This window comes from Leucoraja erinacea, chromosome 9 (genome assembly GCF_028641065.1).
Source record: "Leucoraja erinacea ecotype New England chromosome 9, Leri_hhj_1, whole genome shotgun sequence".
NCBI lineage: Eukaryota > Metazoa > Chordata > Chondrichthyes > Rajiformes > Rajidae > Leucoraja > Leucoraja erinaceus.
Genome location: NC_073385.1, coordinates 23466460 through 23492904, shown reverse-complemented (window position 1 = coordinate 23492904; position 26445 = coordinate 23466460). Strand labels below are relative to the sequence as shown.

General features: G+C 40.3%; 1 protein-coding gene across 3 annotated transcripts in view; it reads right to left on the bottom strand.

The window, feature by feature from the left end:
• rtn1a (reticulon 1a) overlaps window positions 1–26445 on the bottom strand; it is a 136103-nt gene that overhangs the window by 56778 nt on the left and 52880 nt on the right. Inside the window, exons 3-4 of one of the 3 annotated variants that reach the window (XM_055640335.1) lie at window positions 12127–12804; window positions 5587–6393 (exon numbers count right to left, since the gene is read on the bottom strand). The exons of 1 other annotated variant lie outside the window; for it this stretch is intronic. In XM_055640335.1, coding sequence (XP_055496310.1) covers window positions 5587–6393; window positions 12127–12804 — 1485 coding nt within the window. The remainder of the gene's footprint in view (window positions 1–5586; window positions 6394–12126; window positions 12805–26445) is intronic. One more of the 3 variants, XM_055640336.1, reaches the window with a different exon arrangement.

Here is a 26445-nt window from a genome sequence, read left to right as displayed (position 1 = left end):
AATTCACTTAAACAAAATAGGAACCAAAGTGTACAATTAAGGCATTACCAGGTTCAAAATAAACTTCAATTTGCCCCATGAATGTAGTCCACTGCCATCAAATGCGAATAGCAATATTTAAAAAAATAATTCCATGTATCATTCATAGAAATCCACCGATCCACTTACTATAAACATGCTCCCGGCTTCCACCCAGTTTTAAGCAGTGAACAAATTATCTCTAAATAGTATCAGAAGGAATTCTAAATGTAACAAATCACAAAATGTGTTGGGGGTATTAAACAGACCAGGCAGCATCTATGGAGAGGTAAATGGACCTAACATTTCGGGCTGATAAACTTTCATCAGAACTGGTAAAGTGTGAAAATAATGGTGCTTAATTTATACAGAGGAATAGAGAAATTAATGGGAATTCTTAAAAGTTGCAACATACTGGAATAGTCAGATACAGGACACGGTGGCTGCTTGAAATCCAGAACACGGTATCCGCCTCCACCACCACCCTTAGCAGCACTTTCCAGGCACTCACCACCCTTTGTGTAAAAATCTTGCTCCGCATATTTCCTTTAAACTTTGTCGGTCTCACCTTAAAGTTTCAGGGAGTTATGGACTTGGGGCCCTAAGATCCCTATAGACATCAATTAGGTATGTTGCAAAGCCTACCTGAAGCGTCGCTGAAAATCTGTCCCAGCCCGTGTGCGCGATTTTGGCGCCGTTTAGAGGGGGGCGGGTTTAAAACGCGATTTTCCCTAGGCTGTTCAAATCGAGGATGTTCAGCCTAGTTAATTATTAACGAAAAATCGCTGGAAGATTCCGTCGCTTTAGCTATTATTACTTTTGAGGGCTTTATCTAATTATTATAGTAGTGTAAAAATTAACCTCTAAACCCCCGGCTGCCAGCAACGGGTCGGATCTCATACAGGGGACAACAGAAAGTAGGCTGCTTATTTTTACATTAAAAAGGGCTTCTTAAGATCCCTTTATACAAAGTTTAAAGTTGCGAGTAGCTCATTTTGGGCCCATTATATCCCGCAGTATTTTTCTGGGAATTTGAGGGTACAAATCTAGCGCAATGTGACCGTTCTAAACCAGCGCGTTCACAGGAACCCACTCGAAAGCCGATTTAAATTGACTTTAATTTACAGCAATTGAACACTCAATTCCTTCCATTTGGCCTATAAATTAATGTAAATGAGATTTTAAAATCATGTTTTATTGTGAATTATTTGTGAATATTATTTGGACACTTAGGCTATTTAAAAATGTTAATCATTTATTAAGAAATAGATAGATGTTTAGATCTAGTAATTGAAGTTTGAAATTAGCTACAATTGGGTAACTAACTAATTATATGCTTTAATTTTAGGTCATCCAAGTAAGATTGTTTTATATTTGTTTCAGAATGCTTCAATCTATGATATCTGAAAATTTCATTCAGTTCTCTTAATTTTGAAGAAAGTTATGGGCTTTTGACTGTCCACGATCACAGCTTTTTTGTCATGTCCATAGAAAATCAATAGGGAACAAGATGCTAATTTCCGAGTATGAAAATGGCCATAACTTTTTAAATACTTGAGATATGAAAGTGAATTAGGTGTCAAATTAAACTGATTTTTATGCTTTATCTGATGGAATAAATTGCAGACTTGATTTTTAAAATCTCAAAATTTTGTAACATTGCTACATCAATGCTGTTAAGGATTATGCCATTAATTGTCATTACATCTGTCATTTTGCCCTTTCATCTGTCATTTCTGAAGAAGGTACACATGAAGGGCATGGATAAGATAGTAGTGTTTAATGTTTCCTCCCCTCCCCCCAAAAGAAACATGCTTCATAAATTGAAGAACATCTGTAATGCATTTGAAAGCTCACCATGTAACACCCTCTACGTTGTAGAAACCAAACACAGGTGCAGAACTTTTCATCTACAAGAGTAATCTTGAACTTCCAGTCACGATAATTCAACACACCATTCTACTCCCACTCGGACCTATTTGCATTTGACCTATTATGTTAGTCTATGAAGCACAATATAATATCAATGAACAATATCTTGCCTTGTGCCAAGGCATATTGCAACCTTCAGGATTTGTTACTGAACCAAAGTATTCAACCTTTCTTGCTTGTATCAAAACAGGGCAGTTCTGATGCAAGATTAACACTAACACTTTTTCCCCTTCCACAATGCTGCCTAATTTGCTGAGTTTATCTGAAATTCTATTTCGTTTTGGGTTTCCAGAAAATTCTGCATTCTGCTTCACATACTTCCACTGTGCATTTTCTCTCTACTGCCCTTATTCATCTACCTCTATTTACTCTTGCAAATAAATCTCCAACATCTGCAGTCCTTTTCCTTGTGATCTTAACCGACTCCTGTTCCATCTGCTTAGAGATAAAAGACTTCCACAAAATGCAACATACATTCTGCAGAACTTCATTTCAAGGTTATTCAATCCAATGGAAAACAAAAATGGCGTCTGCTTTTAAACCAACATTTCTGGATCTGCCCTTATTTTACTTTCTTCGGATTTTGCATTATCCCTGCGAGGTGACTTCCAATAATAATGCAATCACTCCAACTTGTTTTTGATGCATTTGCTTGGCACAAACACACAGAATTAAAGGTTAATGAAAAACATTAAAGCTACATGGTAGAACAATATCCACTTTTCTCAAGCAAAAAAAAAAAAAACTCTTACTTACTTTCAGTCTCCATTTCCATACTTTGGTAGATGCCTTGTGTACATTTTCATGTCAACATTTATCTACCCTAAAGAATTGTTTTAATTTTTTTTTGTTGAAAATTACAACTTCATCAGGAAATTGCTTTGTTGGCTGCATTAGCCAAGTCCATAACCATTTATTTGAATGTAGTCATTGGACTGGAGAAGGTCAATAAACAATTTATCTCAAAGGCAGGTATTGGGTCCACGTATTCTTGTTAAGTGTTTGTACTAGGGCACAGAGATCGTGATATTGAAATACCCTGATGAATGGGGAACGGGGCTTACTAAAATTAAATTGTTAAACAAATCTTTACTCTGAAGAAATACATTGCAATGCTTTTTGTCCGAAAGATGAGCAGTTAAATGCAATGAAAAAGGAGCAGATAAGCTAAATTAAGATAAACGTTCTGGTGGTGGGACGTAAAGCCTCAATATATAGTATGGTCAGTTGACGTTTAGATTCAAGACCTTTCATATTCACTGAAAGAGTAGAGGGAAAGCAGCCAGCAGCGGTGGGGGCGGGGTGGGACACAATCTGGCAAGCAATAGATAGGCACAAAAAGTTGGAGTAACTTAGTGGGTCAGGCAGCATCTCTGCAAAAAGGAATGGGGGATATTTTGGGTCGAGACCCTTCTTCAGACAGAGTCAGGGGAAAGGGAAATGAGAGATATAGATGGATGCAGGTGAGGAGGGATTAATTGGAAGTAACAGTCAGGTAGACGAAGGAGGGTGGAGATAGTAACAGGAGCTGGGACGTGATAAGTGCTGCGCTGACAGAAAAGGAAGGTGAAGATTGGAAATAAATGAAATGGGGAAGTGGCAAACAGTAGAAGGAGGAGTATTGTGTTCAGTTTTGTTCACCCATTGCAGGAAAAATCCCATTAAGCTGGAAAGACAGTAGAAAAGAACTACAACAATGTTGTCAGGATCTTAAGGACTGAGTTCCCGGGAGACGTTGAGTGGGCTAGGACTTTGTTCCTTGATGCATAGGAGCTTCTTGAACAGAATAATAGAAAAGGTGAATGCACACGGTCTTTTGCCCAGAATTTGAGAGTCAAGAACTAGAGGGTGTAGGTTTAAGGTGAGGGGGAAAGATTGAAAAGGAAGCAAAGAGGAAATATTTTCAACAGACTAGCTTGGGTAGGGGCATCTTGGTCAGTATGGATGCGTTGGACAGCATGGCATAGTTCCATGCTGCATTACTTTACAACTCAATGTGTGTGTGGAGGAAGGGGGAAGGAAACAAGGTGACGGAAGGCTGGGGAAGAGGTGGGGTGGCAGTTAACATGAGATAAAGGAGTGCGAGAGCGAACCAAGATGGATAGGAGTTGAGAGAAGCATACAGATAGGTGCCAGTCACCTGAAATTGGAGAATTCATTGTTCATGCATTTGGATTGGGGACAGATTGAATCTGCAGTGCTGTTCCTCTAGTTTTCCTTTGACCTCACTGTGGAGGGCGAGGCCAGACAAGTTGGTGTGGGAGCATGTAGGATAATTAAAATGGCTGGCAACAGGGAGATCCAGATGGCCATGGCAGACAGAGTGCAGGTGCTTAGTAAAGTAGTCACCTAATCTACTCTGGTCTCATTGTGTAGAGGGGCCCACAGTGAGCACCAAATGCAATAGATTATAGTCTCCCCCCACACACCCCTCCCCATCCCCTATTGCTCACCCCTCCGTTGTTCCCATCTGCCACCACCCCTCATTCAATTCCATTCTTCACTTTCCTTTCTTAACAGATTTCAGTATCTGCAGCCTTGTGTTCTCCACATCCCCTCCTAGCATCCGTTGCCATCTTCACCCATCTCTCCCCACCTGAAATCTGCTAATCGACCCCCTCCTCACCTCTATCTATCTACCATTTGCCAGCTCTTGTTCCACCACTCCCCCATCTCTTTATACTGGCTACTTCCCCTCTATTCTTTCCATCGAGTTTAAGGGACTTGACTCAGTTGACTGTCTATTTCTATCTAAAAATGCTGCCCAACCTGCTGAGTTCTACTAGCTGCTTTCCTTTTTTTTTTTGCTACAGATTCCTGCATCTGCAGTCTGTGTTTGCCTGCCCACAATGTATAATTTGTTACATAAATGATAAAATGCCATGTAAATGAGGAGGGGTATAGATTCACCAGGATATCACTGAATGGCAAACAGACTTGAACAGCTGAATGGTCGGATTCCAACAATACCAAGGGGTGGAAATGAAGGTCCCATTTAATTAGTTAATGTTGTTATAGACAAATCATACTTCAATATAATCTTTTAAGTAAATTTCACGGTCAGCAGATTAAGATAATTCATGTATCCAATTTGTTTTACAAATAATCCTTGGTCATCTGTATTCAATAAATCTACATTAATTCCGGAGATTCGTGCCAACGCAAAGAAAGTATGTTATTCCAACTAACCTTAATAGTGTGGGTACATAGTGGCAAAGAATAATAAAATTGCATAACATGATGGCTGCCCAGAGCTGTACCTTATAAAATAAAATATTTTCAGGGAACAAACATCTACTTGGCAAATGGAAGAGGTCATCCTTTCAAAATATTGAAAAGGTTCCATTTCACTTAACTGGATGGTAACCAGTCAGGGCACAACACATTTAAATTCTCAGGAAAATAGACATAGATGGGGTGGGGGTGGGGGTTGGGGTTAGAGGGGATTCCTATTCAATCTCCAGTCAACAAAAATAACGGTAAATAAAAGATATTAATTAACTCGACTTGGAACCCAAAATCAAGCAGTAATGTTTCTTAATCTCTACAAGAATATGAAAGTGGTAAGAGTTTCAAATTAATGGAAATTTAAGATAATTTAAAATTAATTAATATCAATGTAATGTCTTAAATTACCTGTTTTCTTATTTAATACCAGTAGAAATGGTTCCGATGGAATGGGCTGGCTGCTCCATAAATCCTTTCTTGCCTTGTCTGCATCTGTGGATTTGCTAGCAGCTATTTTTCTTGCTGTTTCTTCCGAGACTTCCTCAGGATATAGCTCTTCAACCACAACCTCAGGTGTAACGAAGGATGCTGAGTAATTTGGAGGGCTGGGCGGTTCAGTTGTGGCGGTATCTTTTCCATTTGTACCTTCGAAAACTTGGGCATACTCAACTGATGGACTCAATTGACAATCGGATTCTTGCTGTGCGTCCATTTTTAAGACCTTCTCGTCAGATCCTCTTCCCATAATATCAATTTTCAATGGGGAGTCTTGTTCCCTTTGGACACTTTCTTCAGATGCTGATGAGGCATCATATGGATCTATGATAAGCTCACTGTCAAGCTCAGCTTCACGCTCCTCCCTCAGAATGCTGTACTGGACTGAAGAAACAGAAGAAGATGGAGCTCCAGCAACCTGTCTGAATGTCATATAGCTGCAAGCTTCAGCTTCTTCAACTGAGAGCAACTCATCTGGCACTACCTCGATTTCAGAATCTCCAGATTCAGCACTGCTGGCATCAAGGTCCAAGGTTGTTGTCGGTAGTTGAGGCAAATTCTGTTCAAACTCATCTAGTTTCACTAAGGTATCGCTTGTGGATGTCTTTTCAGCTGAGGCATTTGAAGTAAAACACTGCGCTTGCTCTGAAGTCTTGTGAGTAGAGGGATGTTCGTCCTCCAGAAAATGGTAAGCAGCTTCAATCTGCGAATCAGATTCTTCTGCAATAAAATGCAGACAGAAAATATGCTCCGTGAGCATAATTACTTTAACTTGTTTCAAAAGCACATTATCACACAATCAAAATGACACGTTTAATCTCCATTGAATATTGACAGGCTACCAGACTGGAGATAGTAAAACTAGATCAAAGGGTGGTAAACCAGTCTTTTCGTTCCATTGCATTTCAAATTGCTTCGATCAAAATGATAGAAGTCAAAGCCACTCAGAAACCATCCAGACAATCCTATTCTCTAGCTCTGCAGTTCTATGGTTATTTACCTCAAGGATCTATTCAGCTTCCTTCTAAACTCATTGATCATCATTTTCACACCTCTCGATGGCAGTAATTGAACATTACCACTCCAAAAATGTCCTTTCTCACATCTCCAATGTATGTCTTACCCGAGATCATAACTCTTGACCCGACTGTCAATTTCCCTCCATCAATGCTGCCTGACCCACTGTTCCTCCATCAGTCCATTTTTGCTCCAACTTCCAGAATCTGCAGCCTTGTGTCTCCTTAAATCTTTGCTCCCAATTTTTGTACGATCGCCTATACCTCAAATAAACCTGTCATAATCTTAAGCACCAATATTAGTTATTGCGTTCAGCTTTGGTCATTATGCTGGGAAGAAGATTTACGATGATGTTTCCAGGTCTTGAGGGACTGAACTATAGGGAGAGTTGCAACAGAATATGACTTTATTCCTTAGAGAACAGGAGACTGAGGGGTGTTATTATAGAGATGTATAAAAATCATAAAGGGAATAGGTGTGGTAAATACAGAGAGCTTTTATCCCGAGGAAGTGGATTCATGAAATTGAGGCCATAGGTCACAGGGGAAAGATTTAACAGGAACCCGAGAGGCAATCTTTTCAAACAGAGGCCGATGAGTATATGAAATAAGTTGCCAGAGGAAGTAGTTGAGGTGGGTACAGTAAAAACATATAACATACATTTGAATAGGTGGGTGGATAGGAAAGGTTTAGAGGGCTATGGGCCAAATGCAGGTGAATGGGACTAGCTTGGGTGGAGCATCTTGCTTGGCAAGGATGTGTTGGGCCAAAGGACCTACGTCCATGCTCTATGACATGATGACCACTGCTGCAAGGAAAAATGAAAGCAAGGAAAAAAAAGTTTTTCAGACCTATCCTTGCTGCTAAAATCCTGCATCCCTGTAACGTGTCTGATGTAACATGGCCCCTGTATCCTTCAAAGGATGGGAACAGGATGCCACACAATATTTGTGGTCCAACCAAAGCTTTATGAAGTTTTAACCTAATTTACCCTGCCAATATGCTCAATACCCACATGAACTACATGATCGACTATGTTTTGCTAATCAATTTCTTGATACAGCCTGCTACCCATGCACATGACCTTCCAGGCTCTGGGTCATTAAATCAATATTGCCTCTTAAAATCCCCACTACCAAAATGTATCCCACTCCCCTCTGTTTAATTAATCTACAGCTGACTGTCTATTCCGCTAGCCCACTCAGTGGATTGGTATTATCCTCACTGTTTGACAACGCAATCATCAGTAAATTTTGAAGCTTTACACTGTATTCCAAGTTCACTTACATATAAAATAAAAGCAGCAATCCCACACTGAAGGCTGGGGAACGCTATTGCATACTGTACCTAGTTTGAAAAATGAGTTACTATGACTCACTGTTCTGTCCCTATGCCAATTTGATTTTAGCTAACAATGACAATTTTGTTAATCAACCTTTTCCATTGTAATGTATAGATAATATTTACTATTGTCCTTCATTAGCCATATTAATTCATTAAAGAAAATACAATTAGGTTTGTCAAATATAATCTATTAGTTATGAATTTGTGCTGGCTCTCCTTAATGAACTAAAATACCTGTTTCTTTTTACTTAGTTACTATTCCTAAAAGCTTCCTCAGCATTGGATGTTGAACTGACTGCATTTAGTTAAAAATATCCTCACTCAGTTTATTTCAATTTTCTGGTACTGCTCCGTACCCAGGAAAATTGAAAGGCTATTCCAAACTTTTCCACTGTCTTGTGTCTGTTTTCCACTGCCTGTATTAAGGAAACACATATTCCTTAGCAAACTGTGATAATAGCCCTAGTAATTATATACTCAAGTATAACCAGCCTTTACAGTGAAACCACCTTATCCAACTCACTCCATCCATTACCATCCGGTGGGTGGCGTGACTCGCGTCGCAGCGGCCTCTGCAGTCCGACTGTCTTTGTATTATTTTCTGTCTCGTTTCAATGTAGTTTTTATTTTATTTGTTTTGTTTTGACGGGGTATGTGTGTGGGGGGCGGGAGGTGGGGAAACTTTAAAATCTTTCCCCTGCACGGGCGACCCGACCTTTTCTTTGTCGGGTCCCCGTTGTCGTTGGGGCTGCAACGTGGAGCGGCCTCCAGCAGGAACGACCGGGGGCTCCAGTCGCGGAGCTGCGGACTTATGTACCATCACGAAGCTGGCTGAATCCGGAGCGGGTGGAGCGGTGGTGGCGCGCTGCTGTGACCCGACCCCCGGAGATTCGGAGGCTCCAACCGCAGGTTCTGGCAGGCAGGAACACCGGGAGCCCGCGGGTCCCTGCTGGGAGACCGCTTTTCGGGGCTTCCGCAACGGCGACTTCTCCCGCCCGAGTTGCGGGGTTGAAGATTACCTGGAGCGGGGCCTTACATCACCGCCCCGCGCAGCTTGGAATGGCTGCGGGACTTTGCTAGCGCCCGCCGGGTGCTCCAACAACAAGACCCGGAGCGTGGCCTTGCGTCACCCGGCGTGGCTTTAATGGCCGCGGGACAATTACCATCGCCCGCCGGGGGCTTTGACTCTGACATCGGGGGGGAGAGGGGAGTGCAGGGGAGAAATACGTTTTTGCCTTCCATCACAGCGAGGAGGAGATGCGCTGGGATGGATGTCTGTAAATTGTGTTGTGTCTTGGGTCTTTTTCTTTTTGTACGTATGACTGCAGAAATAACATTTCATTTGGACCTCAACGAGGTTCAAATGACAAATAAAATTGTATTGTATTGTACCACTGCCAGTGCTGCTCCAATTGATATTTTATTAACATATCCTTCCTCAGAAAACTGAGATGGAACGTAGTCATGAAGCATTTTGAGTCTTACCCTGCATCTTTGGGGGCATATTTTCTCTTTTGTTCCCCAATAAATCTCATTCCCCTTTTCGTACTGCTTTCCATATGCATTCTGATTTTCAAGTTCCCTTTTATGTTAATTGCATTCTGTTTTTGCGTCCTCCCTTTCCCAACATTCTCTCCTTCCAATTAACTGCATTTAGTTAGGTTCTCGCTTAAGGAATCGACCTGACATTCATCAAACATCTCATTTTGTCTCATCTTATACTCTACCTCCTCAGACTAGGCCCGTAGCTTTATTTTCTTCCTTATTGTCCACAAATATCTCATGGTTATATTAGAAATGTTGTCAACCCAGCTACTTTCTCTTCCATCCCTGTACGTGATATCGTACTTCAAATTGTGCCATGCTCCACTCCAATACTAACCTAAAACATATAATACAATGATCACTCCGAGTAAACATTCATCCAGTAACATTTGGCCTACCTCATTTTCCAACACCAGATCCAACTTTCCCCATTCTCATTTATCTTCTTCCCAACTGAGCCTTTAACATATTGGTTAAGGAAGGTATCCTGAACACATTTCCACCACTCTCCATTTTCTTCACTGCTAAATTAATCCAGCACTTTGTGCTTTTTTTTTTCCACAGAAGGACTTCACCAACCGGTTATTCCAAATGTGACTTTCTCTATAATCTTATTGTTTATTTACAGTTCTTCAGCCTGTAAAACGTGTGGTAAATACCTAATTTACTACGATCTTAGATCTTATTTAGTGGTGTCCTACCAGATATTGTAAGCATGATTTTGATTACTCATAAAATGACATATAAATTGACAGGGTTGCTATTAATGTCAGCAGTAGCTCTAGAGTGCCCAGCAGAGATATAAATCAAGAAATTGTTTTCTCATTTACAAACTGCCACAAAATAATCATGTGAAATTAACGCTAAAATAAAATTGTAGCACCACATAAATAATACTATTTATAACTCAAAGATGTAAGGCCCATCACAATAAATAATGCTATATTATGAACAGAGAGGGTGACCTAAAATTTGCTATGAACTATGAAATGGGCAAGCAAGCTGGTGGACCACTGCAAGATTCAAATTTCTGCCAATAACCATCAATGCTAACACAAGAATCACAGGGAAAAGAGACCAACAGATTGAAAAAGGAAAATCAGAGAATTGAGTTTTTACAGTCTGAAAAAGTGCAATCAGAAAGAAGCAATGTGATGAATGTTTTTTTTCCCCCAAATAAAATGTTGCATACATTTCTGTGTACAACTAAATAAAAGATGAAGCTAGTTATTCCCCTAATCACAATCTTCCTCATTTAATCAGTGAAAATTAGATTAGTGTGCACTATCTTGAAACAAAAAGGCACGAAACAAACGATGTTGATTTTTGATACCATTACATGTAAACTTCTAACTCTTTGCTTGGGATTGTGGAAGTCAATATACAGTTTTGTGGAACATTGTTGCTGGAGAAAATAGATCATATTGAAATGGCAAAATGATAGATAAACTATAAATAAGGGCTTAGCTGCGGCGGGGACTTTAAATCTTGACCGCCGGCCTACAACAATCTAAAGCCGCGGTCTCCGGTGAGGAAGAGCCGATCCTGGACTGACTCTGGACTCTGGTCCTGTCCACGGGGGGGGAAATGGAGGAGGACTGGCCAAATTTTTGTGCCTTCCACCACAGTGATGAATGCTGTGGTGGATGTTTGTGTTACATTTTGTGTGTTCTTTATTATTGTATTGCTGCTGACAACCCAATCCTTGCCGGGTCACTGCTCGTGCGGTCGACCGGTAGGTGCAGAGAGTAGCTTTGAATGTTTGTCTCTTCATTGATTGTGTCTCTTTCTTTTTTTTTAAAAAGCTACTGTAATGCGCCCTCTTAAATTGCCCCTCGGGGATGAATAAAGTGCTTGATTGATTGATTGATTGATTAGAACATAAATATTTGCAAAGATGGAAAATCTGGTTTGATGGCCGTTAACTGATCTATTCAGACACCCCCGAGACTGAGAGTAACAGAATAAAAGGCGAAAGGAAGATAAGGCGAAAGACAGGGGTAGGTTTTATCAATTATGCAATTTCATTCTTTCTTTAAAACTAAAGGAAAATCATCATGAGGAAAAGATAAGAAAAAGCAAGAATGGGTGAACCTCCAGATTATTGATCAAGATCCATAACATGCAGTTTAAAACTGTACTTTTGCCGGCCACGCATCAACCACTATAAGCCAATTTTTGAAAAAACAAAATATGAATGTAGTCTTCCCTCTAGAAGTTCACAATTTATTTGCTTTTTTGGCATTTGGCTGTCAGAGTCAAATTTTAAATACACTTCCATTTCTATCCTGCTGGTAAAACAGTTTGGCTGCAGTAATTGGGCGGGTAATTTAGGAACAGAAACCCTGCTGCAAATTATAGGTAAAGACTACAGAATGACACCAACTCAAAAATGTTTTACATCAATTTGGCAAATAAAAGAAAAATAACAACCAAAGGTAATATACAGATAGTACAATTACTGTAATATAATGACCAAAAGACAAATGATACACACAACATGAACATTGGCAACCTATTGTTGTAACTCATGTAAACAATTGTTACCTGAACTTGAGGGAGTAGGTGTTTGTGAGATTGGGCTGTCGTCATCAGGTTCTGATACAGTCACAGTTGGTACTAGGTCGGATCCTTGCTTTGGTTTAGTCTCTTGTTCATGCTGCGATTTGCTCCCACTATTGGGATCTACTATGGTTTCTATCTCAGTGAGCATAACTTGGGCTGCCACTGAGCATGTAGCAGTCATGCGAGTACTCTGCTGGGTGTCCCCCATTTCCCACTTCTCTGAAATATCTTCATCTGAAGGCTCTTCCACATACGGCGCTGTTGTTGGTTCCTCAGGGCTCAAGCTAGGGCTTATTTCTTCTATTAATTTTGCCTCCTCTGTTGACTTTTTCATAATTTCAGAGGAGGCTTCTGTGTCATCTCGAATGTCATCTACAAAAGGTATCATCTTTTCTTCCCAGTATATCTTGTCTAAGTCCTGAGCTTTAGTTTCACCAGAATGGCATAGATCAATATAGTTTTGGACCTCTACCTTCTCTGACCTTATGGGATCCACAAAGGTTTTGGCCAAATCAATAGTGTCCCCAGGTGTCATCTCTATTCCTGAATCTGAGCTGAACATACAATGAGGCTCAAAGCTTGAAATTCCTCTTGCTGCGAACACATCTGGATTAAACTCTTCAAAACCTGTTGAGCTAATACGCATTCCTTCTGTAACTTCTATAAAGAAAGCAAAAAATAAGGAACAGTGTCAAAAGTGATTATGGTTTTCAATTCCACATTTAATCCAACATTGACATTTTGTTCAAATGGCTTCTTAAGTAGAGTTTAAAAATGTGGGTATTGAGGTTTCTTTGAAAGGTCTATCCCCTAGGAATCTCTCCTAGATGGTTGTTGGGAGTAGCATTTGAAATGAATCATCAGGTCTGTGGGGAATTAATAATGCGACAGAAAATTTACAAAGACAAGACAGATTTTATCCTGAGAGAAGTTCTCAAAGTTATTCTCAAAGTGGGTCACAGTGAAGTCAGAGTTGTACAGCATAAAAAAGGGGTATTTTGGTCCTACAAGTCCATGCTGACCTCTTTGCCCATCTACATTATTCTCATTTGCCTGCATTCTTTCCTGACGTGGATATTAAAATATCTCGCTGTTGGTTAAATGTGGTGATTGTATTTGACTCCCCCGACACTGGCAGCAAGTTCCAAATATCAAAACCCTTTGTACAAACAAACCTTCCCCTAAATCTCTTGTGAAACTCCTTCTTCTTACTTAAAATTATGACCTCTTGTTTTTGATACTCCTGTCTTGCATGGGCGGAAATCCCCCGGGGGGGGGGGGGGGGGGGGGGGGGGGGGGGGGGGGGGGGGGGGGGGGGGGGGGGGGGGGGGGGGGGGGGGGGGCACACGTCCCCCCCATGTTTTGAGAGGTGGGGGACAATCCCCCCCATGTTTTGTAATCCGGATTTTTTAATTCGGTGAACAAAACTATTAAAAATCTCCGCTTTTCGTGAGACAGTGGGGGTGGGACTGATGGGCGAGGGCGCCGATTGGACGAGAGAGACGTCAATCAGTGGGCAGTTGGGGTGGGGAGAAGGACATGATGGTTCAGCGCGATGATTGGAGGAGGGAGGTATCGGTCAGAGGCAGAAGTAGGGGGGGGTGAGCAGAGGATAAAGCACGGTGATTGGAAGAGGGAGATGTCCCGGTGGAGCAAAGATCATAGAGCAGAACTTGAATCGCCCCTTTCACGGGGCTTTTCATCGCCCGGCGCAGTTTAAAATTGGCCACGGGATCTTCCATCGCCCCGCGGTCAAATTGCTGCATCGAGGCGATTGAAGCTCCCGATGTCGAAGCCCCTGCCGGGCGATGGAAGATCCCGCGGCTGGTTTTAAGCTGCGCAGGGCGATGAAAATCCCAGCGAGCGGGCTGACTGAAGCCCCCACGATTCGGGGCGGATGAAGCTGCTGTTGCTGGAGTTCAGAGTCGGTCACCAACCAGGTCAACTCCCGATGTTACTGTCCACTGGGCCCAGGGCCGAAGGGGCGCGTGCGTGTGTGTGTGTGTGTGTGTGTGTGTGTGTGTGGGCGCGCACGCACACATACACACACATGTGGCCACCAAGAAATTGTGTCCCCCCCATGGTTTTATAGCGATTTCCGCCCCTGCTGTCTTGAGCAAAAGAATTTTGACCATATACCCTATGTCTCTTATAATTTTATATACCAAACTTTCTCCTCAAAATAAACAGATTGTTGTTCCACTTCACTGAGATCAACATATATAGACATAAGCAAAAAAAAGATGGAGAAGAAGCCACACATGACCACACAATGGCTGATATAATTACATATTGGAAACCAGCCTATTTGTAGCATGTCAGAATATTACAATACTGTGCTGTGTATATATATCCAATCTAGGAGTACACAGATAAAATGAAATGTATAATATATGCAAGACTTATCAATACTTAGTTTGTCACAAATGATGTTAGAACGACTTAAATATATTAGTAGCTCATCAGCATTTCTACATCTTAAATAGTTTCTCCAGTGATCAGCTGGAACACTAAAGTAAGAATGTTTTTCCAATTCTATTTCTAGTTTTCATTATTATATAAATATTCCTTGATTTTTGTCTTAATTTAAGATCTATGATTTATCATCTTATAGACTCAATTATTTCAATATTTTATTTCATTTTACTTTCTTTCTCTGTACATTCAATTACCAAGCAAGTAAAATAAATTGGAATAGCATCTGGAGCCACAAGGAACTGCAGATGCTGGTTTACAAAAGGAGAATATAATTTTTTTGTTCACCTCCTGTTAATTTGCTCGCAATTGATTCTTGAAATGTATGCAATGAGCTTCAATAACTATTGCTCCCCTTCACTGAGATTAATAAGTGATGGTTTATTATTATATATTTTATTTTACTCTGACATCCAAACCTTACTGGTAAAAACAAAATGCAATATAAACTTGCATGTCAATAGCTCGTTGAACCCGACACTTCACACCAAATTGCACATATCATATTTTTAGTATGAAATAATTTATCACCTGAATACTCACATAAATCAATTTACTTAAAGTCTAATTTACCATAGGAAAAGAGTCATTAGGGATAAAATACCAGCTCAGAATTGCATCATGTGCAAAAAGCTCTTGATATGGCTAAGGGCAAGACATTTTTTTAAAACCTGGTTAGCGAAAAGCTGAAAGTTAAATTATAATTTAAGTGAATTAATAATTTCTTGGAAAATATATACTTGCATATTAACAGGAAGATACACAAGAATAAGGGACGAACAAGTACCCATCAGTCAAGATAGTTAGCAAAAGGCTGGCAAAATGGGTTACTTGTAAATGTTTAGTGACATGAACTAAATATTAAAAGGGAATATTTTGTGTATGAAATCTGCATTAATGAAAGCAGCTGGCAGCATCTGATTAATGTGGGAAGCTCTTACTGACTTGACAGGTCTGAAGGGGTTCAAAATGCTGGGATCAGATGGTCAGATTGCTCTTCACTACCCTGCCATTAAGGAAGAATGACAAAGTACCCTTGATGAAAAGAAGGCCTGTTACGGGTAGCGTATCATCCAAGAACAGCAGCCCGATTTCATTCCGATTCCTTTAAAGAACAAATAAGCCCAGAAGTCTTCACTTTGTCCAACTCAGTCTATTGGCTTTCACCGCCCTCTTCTCGCCCCCCATCCCCCTCCAAATGCTGAAACGATCACTTACTTCATTATTCATTCTACCATATGGCAACAAATCATTCCCCTTTGCCTCAGCTGGATCATGACATCCATGAAATATTCAACCCTAACTAGCAGCAAAAAACAAAGTGCTGGAGGAACAAATAGTCCAGGCTGCATCTACAGAGGGAAGTGGACAGATGACATTTTGGATTGGGATCCTTCTTCAGACTGGAGAACAGTCGGCCTGGCATGCCAAGTTCCTCCGGCACATTTTTGCTCAAAATTCCAGCATCTGCAGACTTTTGCATCACTCAACACCACCTGTACTTTTTCTGAATACTCATAATAGTCCTCAATATTAAATTACTGAGCCAATGTATAGTTCTTTATTGCAATGGTTATGATTTACATGTCATCAACCTACCCAGCAAGCTGGTGTAATTATCTAGCTTTCCATTGGTTATTCTAACATTTTTTATGAGCCTGAACAGTGACACACAATGCCTCCTTAAACTCTAAATACATATCATCAAAATTACATTATCCAGTCTTAAATTGGAATTATGTAAGGAAATGCCAGGCACTCTGCCCACCCCAGATTCTCATTTACATGGAATCCCAGGTGAGTTAAACCCCTGGCTCGCGGTGTGAGTCCACTCACGAGTGATCCCGAGTTTAAAGCAAATCAAACTCGTGGTTCCTCTTGAAGTAAACATTTTTAACTTTTAAACTTGTTGTAAGAACGTAAGTAGCCCGTGAGTTTACCGTAGTGACTCGTGAGTCTACCGTGGGCACTCTTTAACTCAGCGGGACAGGCAGCATCTCTGGAGAGAAGGAATGAGTGACGGGATGACTCGAGGATGTACATATCAGTGCCAAATTTTAAAATCAATTACGGAACCTGATTTTTTTTTTACATAGGGGAGACATAGTCAGGTGATCTGGCTGGGCAATTTTAAAACACGTCTTCCCCGGAGTGAAGTTATGACTGACATGAATGCAAGCTCTTGTGAGCATGAGTGATCAGGATTTCTGAGATTACATTGGCTCTTTCACATCAATATCCATCTAAAACTATTTTGGATCGATTCAAAATGTCAATAATCTGCAGCAAAACACATCACTGTAACCATAAACCATAGGAGAAACCTATGAACCATAACCACAGTACCCATAGACTCCCAGACTTGTGAATAAAACATGTTAATCTACTTAACTTTTAAAATATAAATGAGAAAATGTTAAAGTTGCACCCTTCCCAAGACTTTGCTGCATTCTTGTGAGTTACTTAAGAGGAAGATTCTTAAAAGCAATCCATAAAAAGTATCAAATGAATAATTTAACAATAAATTGCAGGAATATTCCTGGTTTTGTATTTATGGTTCATGGGTGTCCCTGGCAAAAAACAGTATTCATTCACATCCCTAATTAACCTCAAGGAATTGAAGAACCACCTATGTTGCTATGTTACCTTGTTGCTATGCTGTTTGTAGAGGGATCCAGGATTTAAACAAAACAACCACAGAAAAATAATATATTTCTAAGCCAAGATGGTGTGTGACTTCTTCCTATTCTGCATTATGTTACTGTATTCTGATGTCTAGTAGTGTTTATCGAAAGCATTCAATCTATTTCCAATGTAAAAGCCGATCATCACACCATTCAAAATAAAAGCAAGTTGGCTAAGGTAACCTGGGTTGCAGTGTCTATGGATTTCACGTCCTCGGGAACATTGCATCGTGGAATAAATGCATTTTAATTCTACCGCAATACGCATTGGGAATATGGGGAATTATACAAATTATTCGGTGGCTCGAACTATGGAATTTTAATAAAATCATGGCTAACCTATGACCACATCTGCTGTTGCCCAAACGTATTAAATTGTTCATTTTAAATCCAAGACTGCCATAGCATCCATTGCAAATGGTGGAAAAGTTTAAAAATGTCAGCCATTCTTTGCCTGAAGCAGCATTTCCCAACATCATTCCTAAAAAGCCTAGTTCTATATTTAATTTAAAGTTATGATTCCTCACCTACATTCCCTTACCAATGGAAATATTTTTTCCCATCTCCCCAACAAGTTCTCTTTAATATAAAATCTTAATCAAAATATTGCTCAACCCTCTTACTTCCAGGAGGGTCAACACTTTGCATCATCACAAAACATAGTCGGTGAAGTTCAAGGATCATTGTGACAAATCTACACTACATTCCCTCAGAGGAAAATAAAGAGTTTATAAATATGTGGTGCCTAGACGTCTTACAATGCTCTGGTTCAATCTCTACAGTTGCAAAATAACTTTTAACCTTGTGTGTTCCAGTCTTCCGAGAGGCAAAGCCAGCAATCTATTAGCTTAATTGATTTTTTTTCTATACCTGGAAGCTGTTTTAATGATCTTTGTACCAGGATTCACAAGCTGCTTTTGACTTCCACTGTTCCACTTAGCAAGTTCTTTGTTCAAAAATGAATGACCTCATATTTGCCTACATTGCAATCAGCTTTTCATAATTTTCATAATCATCACCTACATGAGTTGGAAGGTTTAAAGCAGGCCTTATAATTAAAATGTCCCCTTTTTAAAAATGTGTGCTTTCTATTATGTTGATCACATGCTCCAGTAATTAATTACTCTGGCAGTCAATGTTTTGCACTTCACAGTATATCATTGAAGCATAATGTTTTCTCAGTAGGTTGGCAATATTTTCTGATCACAGAAGCTTGATATACATTACTTTTAGATCATTATTGATGCCATAATGCACATCTGTGTTTTGTGTAAATAATTGTGGGTTGCCATTTAGCTCAGGTGCCTGATGAGACAGACTATTGAAGGTTTATATAAACTGAATTTCTAAAAAATTAATGTCATAATTCTACCTTCTCACATATCATTCTTCCAGCTTTCATTGCTAAAAAAATAAAAAGTCATAAATCTTTGATTAACAGTTGAATGTTCTCTTATACACTTTACTATTAACATCCTGAAGAATGGTTCCTTGGCCAAAGCAAATACTACTCAGCTGGGGCATTGTCTACTTTATCATTAATGATGATGTATTTGTCTTAATGCCAAGACATCTGCTGGTTAGACTGTATGCCCACTGCTATTAAAATCAGCATTGAGCACCATGTGCGTGGCTTAATGATGGTAAACAGAGTGTGTGTGTGTGTGTGTGTGTGTGTGTGTGTGTGTGTGTGTGTGTGTGTGTGTGTGTGTGTGTGTGTGTGTGTGTGTGTGTGTGTGTGTGTGTGTGTGTGTGTACATATGTGTACATTTGGGGGGGTGGAAAGGCATTTGTTACTCTACTTACGAATAGAAGTTCCTCGTTGAAACCTTTAATTGGAACCCTAGCTGAAGCTGTGGCAACTGCTCCTTGGGAATTAGGTTCCAAATGTCCCTAGAGCGACAGTGAAGTCATTTGCCAAAGATACATCAAATGTGATTTGATCCAACACTATTAACGGCTGCACTACAACTGATCAGCTTATGTGAACTCCCATTGTTGTCTACAATGAGGTAAATGGTCTCAATTTGTACCGATCTTTAAACAAAAAAAGTGACCTACTTGGGATTGGCACCAAGACGTGCCCTTGAAAAACATCAACCGGCAAGTAAATACTATCAGTTGTAGCTCTTCGTGGCCAATCTTAAGACACGCTGTGCCTTTTTCTAAAAATCACGCTACCACATTGTGTGCAAGCAGATTACCAAACAGTTCAAGTATGTCAATTAGTACCATGCCAAATAGCACTCTCTTGTTTGGATTCAGACATGATCAAATCTTTAGTTTGGGAACAAACCGATGACTTAATTATTTATTTATTACATCAATAATTTGATGTAGCATTGTGCAATAATCTATGATCATTGTTCATAGTCACATTGATAAGGACACAAGAGGAAACAGAATTATTACTAAATGGCCCAGTGCTTCACCTTTCCAAAAGATCAGGTGTGAATGTGTCTTGTCTTGTCCTACTGCACAAGCCCAGACGATGGGTATCCAAAACAATAATTGTACCTTGCAGGTACTCTGATGTGAACATTGTTAGATGTTCTGAGATGAAGAATTTGAGACGCTTGCAGCCTTTTACATTAGAAAAAAATGTAATCACAATACTAGATATTCTCTCGTCCCACCCTCCAATTTATTCCACGTTGTTGCCGCCTGTTCTAGCTGGACAATCAAGAGGAAACAATATCTCATGTCAATCTCCCTCAGAATTGGCAATGAAATCATCATTTATTTAAAAAAATTGCCCTTGCTAATGGAAATATCTTCCACGAAACACTACACTTTTCCCAAGAATCAATTAATCAAATGAATTTGTCCTGCACTGACTAAAGCAGAGATATGGAGACAACATTGCACTACAGATATACAGTCATTGAGATTAGAGTTATAGTGTTACATCTCATAGATACAGGCCCTTTAGCACAACTTGCACAATGCGACAAAGGTGTTCCATCTCCACGTACCACGTGCCCACATCTCTCCAAACCTTTCCTGTCCATGTATCAGTCTAAATGTCTTTCAAATATTGTTATTGTACCCGTTATAACCATCTCCTTTGGCAGCTCGTATACCCACCCCTCTATGTGAAAATGGTGCCCCCGAGGTTCTTCTTAAATCTCTCCCGTCTCACTTAATTCTGCACAAAAACAGACTTTTCAGTCCAAGTTCCTGATGACCATCAACGGCCATTTACACTAACCTCATTGAAGAAGGGTTTACTAGAATTTACTAGAATGTTGCCTGGGTTTCAGCAACTAGGTTACAGAGAAAGGTTGAACAAGTTAGGGCTTTATTCTTTGGAGCGCAGAAGGTTAAGGGGGGACTTGATAGAGGTTTTTAAAATGATGAGAGGGATAGACAGAGTTGACGTGGAAAAGCTTTTCCCACTGAGAGTAGGGAAGATTCAAACAAGGGGACATGACATGAGAATTAAGGGACTGAAGTTTAGGGGTAACATGAGGGGGAAGTTCTTTACTCAGAGAGTGGTAGCTGTGTGGAATGAGCTTCCAGTGAAAGTGGTGGAGGCAGGTTCGTTTTTATCATTTAAAAATAAATTGGATAGTTATATGGATGGGAAGGGAATGGAGGGTTATGGTCTGAGCGCAGGTATATGGGACTAGGGGAGATTATGTGTTTGGCACGGACTAGAAGGGTCGAGATGGCCTGTTTCCGTGCTGTAATTGTTATATGGTTATATGGTTATAAGGGTCTCGACCCAAAACGTCACCCATTCCTTCTCTCCAGAGATGCTATCTGTCCCACAGAGTTACTCCAGCTTTTTGTGCCTATTTTTGGTTTAAACCAGCATTGCAGTTCCTTCTTACACAAACCTCATTTTTTATTCTCCACACTTTCTCAGCAACTCCCCTCAGGATGATCTCAGCAAAAATAAATCTACTTTGGACTTCAAACCTTTGCAATAAAGGCAAACATAGCATTAATCTCCTGATTGTTGGTAGCATTGTTATATAATTCATGAGTATTGAGGTCATAACTTCATCCTGGTGAAATGAACAAGAAAATATTTTGTTCACTATGGTGTCCACTAGATATACTTGTCCAAGCAAGATTTGCAAATAAAAAACTGCTGGATTATCTGTAAACCATTCAACAAGAAAATATATTTTGTGTCAATTCATAGAATTGACAAATATCATTACTACATTTTGAAAAACTATTTTAAAAAATCCTGAAATAACAGGATTCATAGCTACTTGCAACACATCAAATCAGCTTGCTGGAGATTTACTTCAGTTACCACAAAATTGAAATGACCTTATCATCAGTTTATTTCTCCAAACTAAATTAAATATAGTAAAATATTTTGTCTAGGTCATATATTTGAGGGAAATTGGTTTCTTTTATTGTGGCCTCCTAGAATTTTTCTGACGAGACGAGAACAAGCATTTAGACCTTGCATTAATGAAATATGGTAATATAAATCTTATGATAATACTTTCTCATTTTAAAGTCAGGTTTTAATTTAATATGACAGCAAAATCTTAGATTAGGAACAAGGGAAAACCTAATCCTGACCTCTATCTCACCTCTATTGTCAGCTTTCACGTGTTCCAATTTTGCCAATCTTAATCTGAAAAACTTCAATCGATCCAAAATACATTCACTTTGGGCGGAAAGAATGATGTACTTTATCTTCAGAATTACAAAAGGTGTTGCATCAATTAATTCACATTGAGTTTCATCTAATTTTAGGAATTATGACTCGGAGAGTTACAACAATAATTACTGAGAAACATCAATTTCAGTTAGATATAAGTGAGACATTAATAAATAACAAGACAAATGGCACTTCATGAATTATGGATCTGTAGGGAAATTTTGATAATTATTTATAACCCAGTGTACTGCCATTATATTCCAATGCACAGCTGGTAGGGCATCTGTCAGTGCCAGTTTCAATCCTGACCTAGGGTGCTGTCTGTGTATAGTTTACAAGTTCACCTGTGACAATATGGGTTTCCTCTAGGTGCTCCAGCTTCTGACCACATCCCAAAGACATGCGAGCCAATAAGTTAATTGGCCTTTATACAGTAAATTGCCCCGATGTGTAGTAGGAAGTGGATGAGAAAGAGCGATAACAGAACTAGTGTAAACGGGTGTTTAAGAAAGAACTGCAGATGCAGGAGAAATCGAAGGTAGACAAAAATGCTGGATAAACTCAACGGGTGAGGCAGTATCTATGGAGCAAAGGAATAGGCGACGTTTCGGGTCGAGACCCTTCTTCAGACTGATGTCGGGGGGGAAGCGGGAAAAAGGAAGAGGTGGAGACAGTAGGCTGTGGGAGAGCTGGGGAGGGGAGGGGGATGGAGGGAGAAAGCAAGGACATCCTGACATTGGAGACGTCAATGTTCAACCCACTGGGGTGTAAACTACCCAAGTGAAATATGAGGTGCTGTTCCTCCAATTTGCGCTGGGCCTCACTCTGGCAATGGCGGAGGCCCAGGACAGAAAGGTCGGATTTGGAATGGGAGGGGGAGTTGAAGTGCTGAGCCACTGGGAGATCAGGTTGGTTATTACGAACTGAGTGGAGGCGTTGGGAGAAGCAATCGCCAAGCCTGTGCTTGGTCTCACCAATATAGAGAAGTTGACACCTGGAACAGCGAATGCAGTAGATGAGGTTGGAGGAGGTGTAGGTGAACTTCTGCCTCATCTGGAAAGACGGCTTGGGTCTTTGGATGGAGTCAAGGGGGAGGGTAAAGCGGCAAGTGTAGCATTACGGTTGCAAGGGAAAGTACCCAGGGAGGGGCTTGTTTTGGTGGGAAAGGACGAATTGACCAGGGTTTAGGGAGGGAATGGTCACGGCAGAAAGCAGAAAGGGGAGGAGATGGGAAGATGTGGCCAGTGATGAGATCCCGTTAGCGGTGGCGAAAATGTTGGAGGATTATATGTTGTATTCGTTGGCTGGTAGGGTGGAAGGTGAGGACAAGGGGGACTCTGTCCTTGTTACGAGTAGGGGGATGGGGAGTGGGTGCAGAGCTGCGGGATATAGAGAAGACCCTGGTGAGCTTCATCTATAATAGAAGAGGAGAATCCCCCGTTTCCTAAAGAATAAGGACATGAGGTCTACAAACAGTAGGGAGATGTCGGATATGGTCCAGGTGAATTTGAGTGCCAGATGGAAGTTAGTGGTGAAATGGATGAAGTCAGTGAGTTCTGCATGGGTGCAGGAGGTAGCAAGAATGCAGTCATCAATGTAGCAGAGGTAGAGTTCAGGGATAGGCCCACAGTATGCCTCGAACAAGGATTGTTCGGCATACCTTACAAAGAGGCAGGCATAGCTGGGGCCCATTAGCGTGCCCATAGTAACGCCTTGGATTTGGAGGAAATGGGAGGAAAAGTTGTTGAGGGTAAGGACCAGCTCAGCTAGGCGGAGGGGAATATTAGTAGATGGGGATTGGTTGGTTCTGCGGTCGTAGAAGAAACGGAAGGCTTTAAGGCCATCCTAGTGGGGGATGGAGGTGTAGAGTGACTGGACATCCATAGTGAAGATGAGGGAGTGGGGGCCTGGAAAACGGAAGTCATGAAGGAGACAAAGAGCGTGAGGTGTCGGGGTATGTGAAAATATGTTCAGTGGGACATGAACCAACAGGTGTAAACAGGTGATCATTTATTGACATGGTGGGCCGAAAAGCCTGTTTCCATGCTAAATCTTTCTGATTCAATGAAGATCTCAAATATTGTTAGATTTCTAACTGCCTATCTGCTTAAATATGTTCCCAGGATCTATAAATACAAACATTTCCATTATGAAACTGAACATTTTTAAGCACAAATGCTGGGAAGGCAATCATGATCTATTCAAGAATTTCTCAGTTTCAAATAAATATTAATGTTTGAATTTTTAATCAATGCGGATGGACAGTTAAAACCTAAAACAAGTTTACCAGTTACTGATGGAGATTTGCCAATATTAGCTATTGTTACTGGCGATTACCCAACTCTCTTCTTGAAATTTGTTTTTATTTCCATATAAAAAAAAATACCAAATACCAAGCCGGCTTGAGTCACCTTAGCAAAGTTCAGACAAGATTCTGACTCAAAGCCAAACATCAGAACTGAACAGATGGCTAACTTTGTTCATTGGTAGACATTTCTAAATCAAATTATCAAGCAGGATCCAAAAAAGTGAATATTCAGTAAAACAATTCTCTTGTAAATGCTGGTCTCCAAGTACTCACAACAGCAAGATCAATTATATATATGATTTCTGGTGTAATAGAGCAGAACACGGATTGTATGTCTTCAACCCTCTCCTTTGATTACAGGCCATCACATGGATTTAGTTTGTCTCCTGTTCAATAACAGGGTCATGGAGTCATACACCATGGAAACCGGCCCTTCAACACAACTTACCTACGCCGACCAACATGCCCCATCTACACTATACCCACCTGCCTACATTTAGCCCATATGTCCCTCTAAACCTGTCCATCCACCCCCACCAACATTCCCCATCCACACAACACCCCACCCGACCAACCTGCCCCCCCCCCCCCACTCCCCCCCCCCCCCCCCCGGCCGCTCACCTTAAAACCCATGTCCTCGGGTTCTTGATTCCCCTACTCTGGGTAACATACGAAGTACATTTACCCTATCTATTCCTCCCATGATCTTGTACATGTCTGTTACAATTAAGAGCATTAATTGGAGCCGATGGTTTAATTCTTCATTTCCAAGTGTAGCTCTGTATTTAATTGGGTTACATAATACGTGAAAAATGTGTCAACAGCAATGTAAATGTTTTTTTTTTTTTAAATGTTAGAGTTATTCTTAGTAAAGGATCTGGTCAACATTAAAGTTAATGACCAGATAGTAAATAAATTATTCCTTAAAAACAAGAGATTTCATGGCTTTCGTCCAAATTAAAATAACAATACAATATCCCACTTTTTTTTTTAAACATCTGCTACAACATTTTGTGGAAAGGATTTATCATCTGGAAAATGTCAGCAGGACTACAGAAAAACTGATGTAGTAGCCAGCTCTCCAGGAAGTCTCGGAGATTAATTAACAAGAAGAACCTCAGGAAAATATAGCACAGTGTTGTACATTCAAAGATTAAACCATGTATCTGTAACAGCTTGTTCAATTTGCTTTGATTCTCACCTGGTGGCCACAAGGCTGTCAAGTCAGAGCTCCATCACTTAACCGAGGGAGGTATTTTACTGCATCACCAGATACATTGCCCTTCAGATGGCAGTGGTATTGCTCACTATTGCGAGCTTTTGCAAGAGTCTACAAATCCTATGGTCTAGACTGAATCCCATTGTATAGTTTTGGGGGTAATGCTTAAAGATGTATTATGATGTATGACAGCATGGAAATGAGACATTCAGCTCTTTGAATCTATGCCTGCTCTTCTGAAGAGCAATCCAGTGCAACCCACTCCATCCATTAGCCCCATATCTCTGCAATATTTTCTATACATTTTTATCAAATTCAGTTTTGAAGATTCTCATTGAATCCATTATCAATATCCCTCCACGCAATGCATTCCAATGTGTTAGCATTCACTGCAACAAAATTAGATGTTCCAGTTCCCTTCCACATCCCAAAGACATGCAGTATGGTAGATCAATTGGTTACTGTAAATTGCCCCAGGTGCGTAGATAAGTGGTAGTAAAATCTGGGAAGAGTTAAAAGGAACATGGGGAGAACTTTAAAAAATTGAATAAAAGTAGAAATGTATATGGGTGCTTAATAGGATGAATGTGCTTCCATGCTCCAATTCTCTAGGATTCAAAGTTTCACTCCATATTATCTAATGTTTGCCAAACCACTGATTATACCACAGATTTTTGTGTACCACTGATTATACATGGTGGGGTGCCTCTGGCTCATTATTCAGATTTAGTGTTATCCAAATCGTGATTCTTAGCTGTTTTGTTTGAATATGTGAATGCAATATGATTACACTCCAAGCAGGAGGGAACAAGCTAACCGGGGAAAACAACAAAAGCATCTTCATGCAGCTGTATTAATTTGTAAGTGGCTGTGACGTTTGTGCTAAACACGTTATTATATGTCAAGTGGCTTTTCTTCAAAGCATCCAAGTCATATGCTTTGCAATTCCCTCTTCAAACTCCTCCCACACCATCTCCTACTCAAA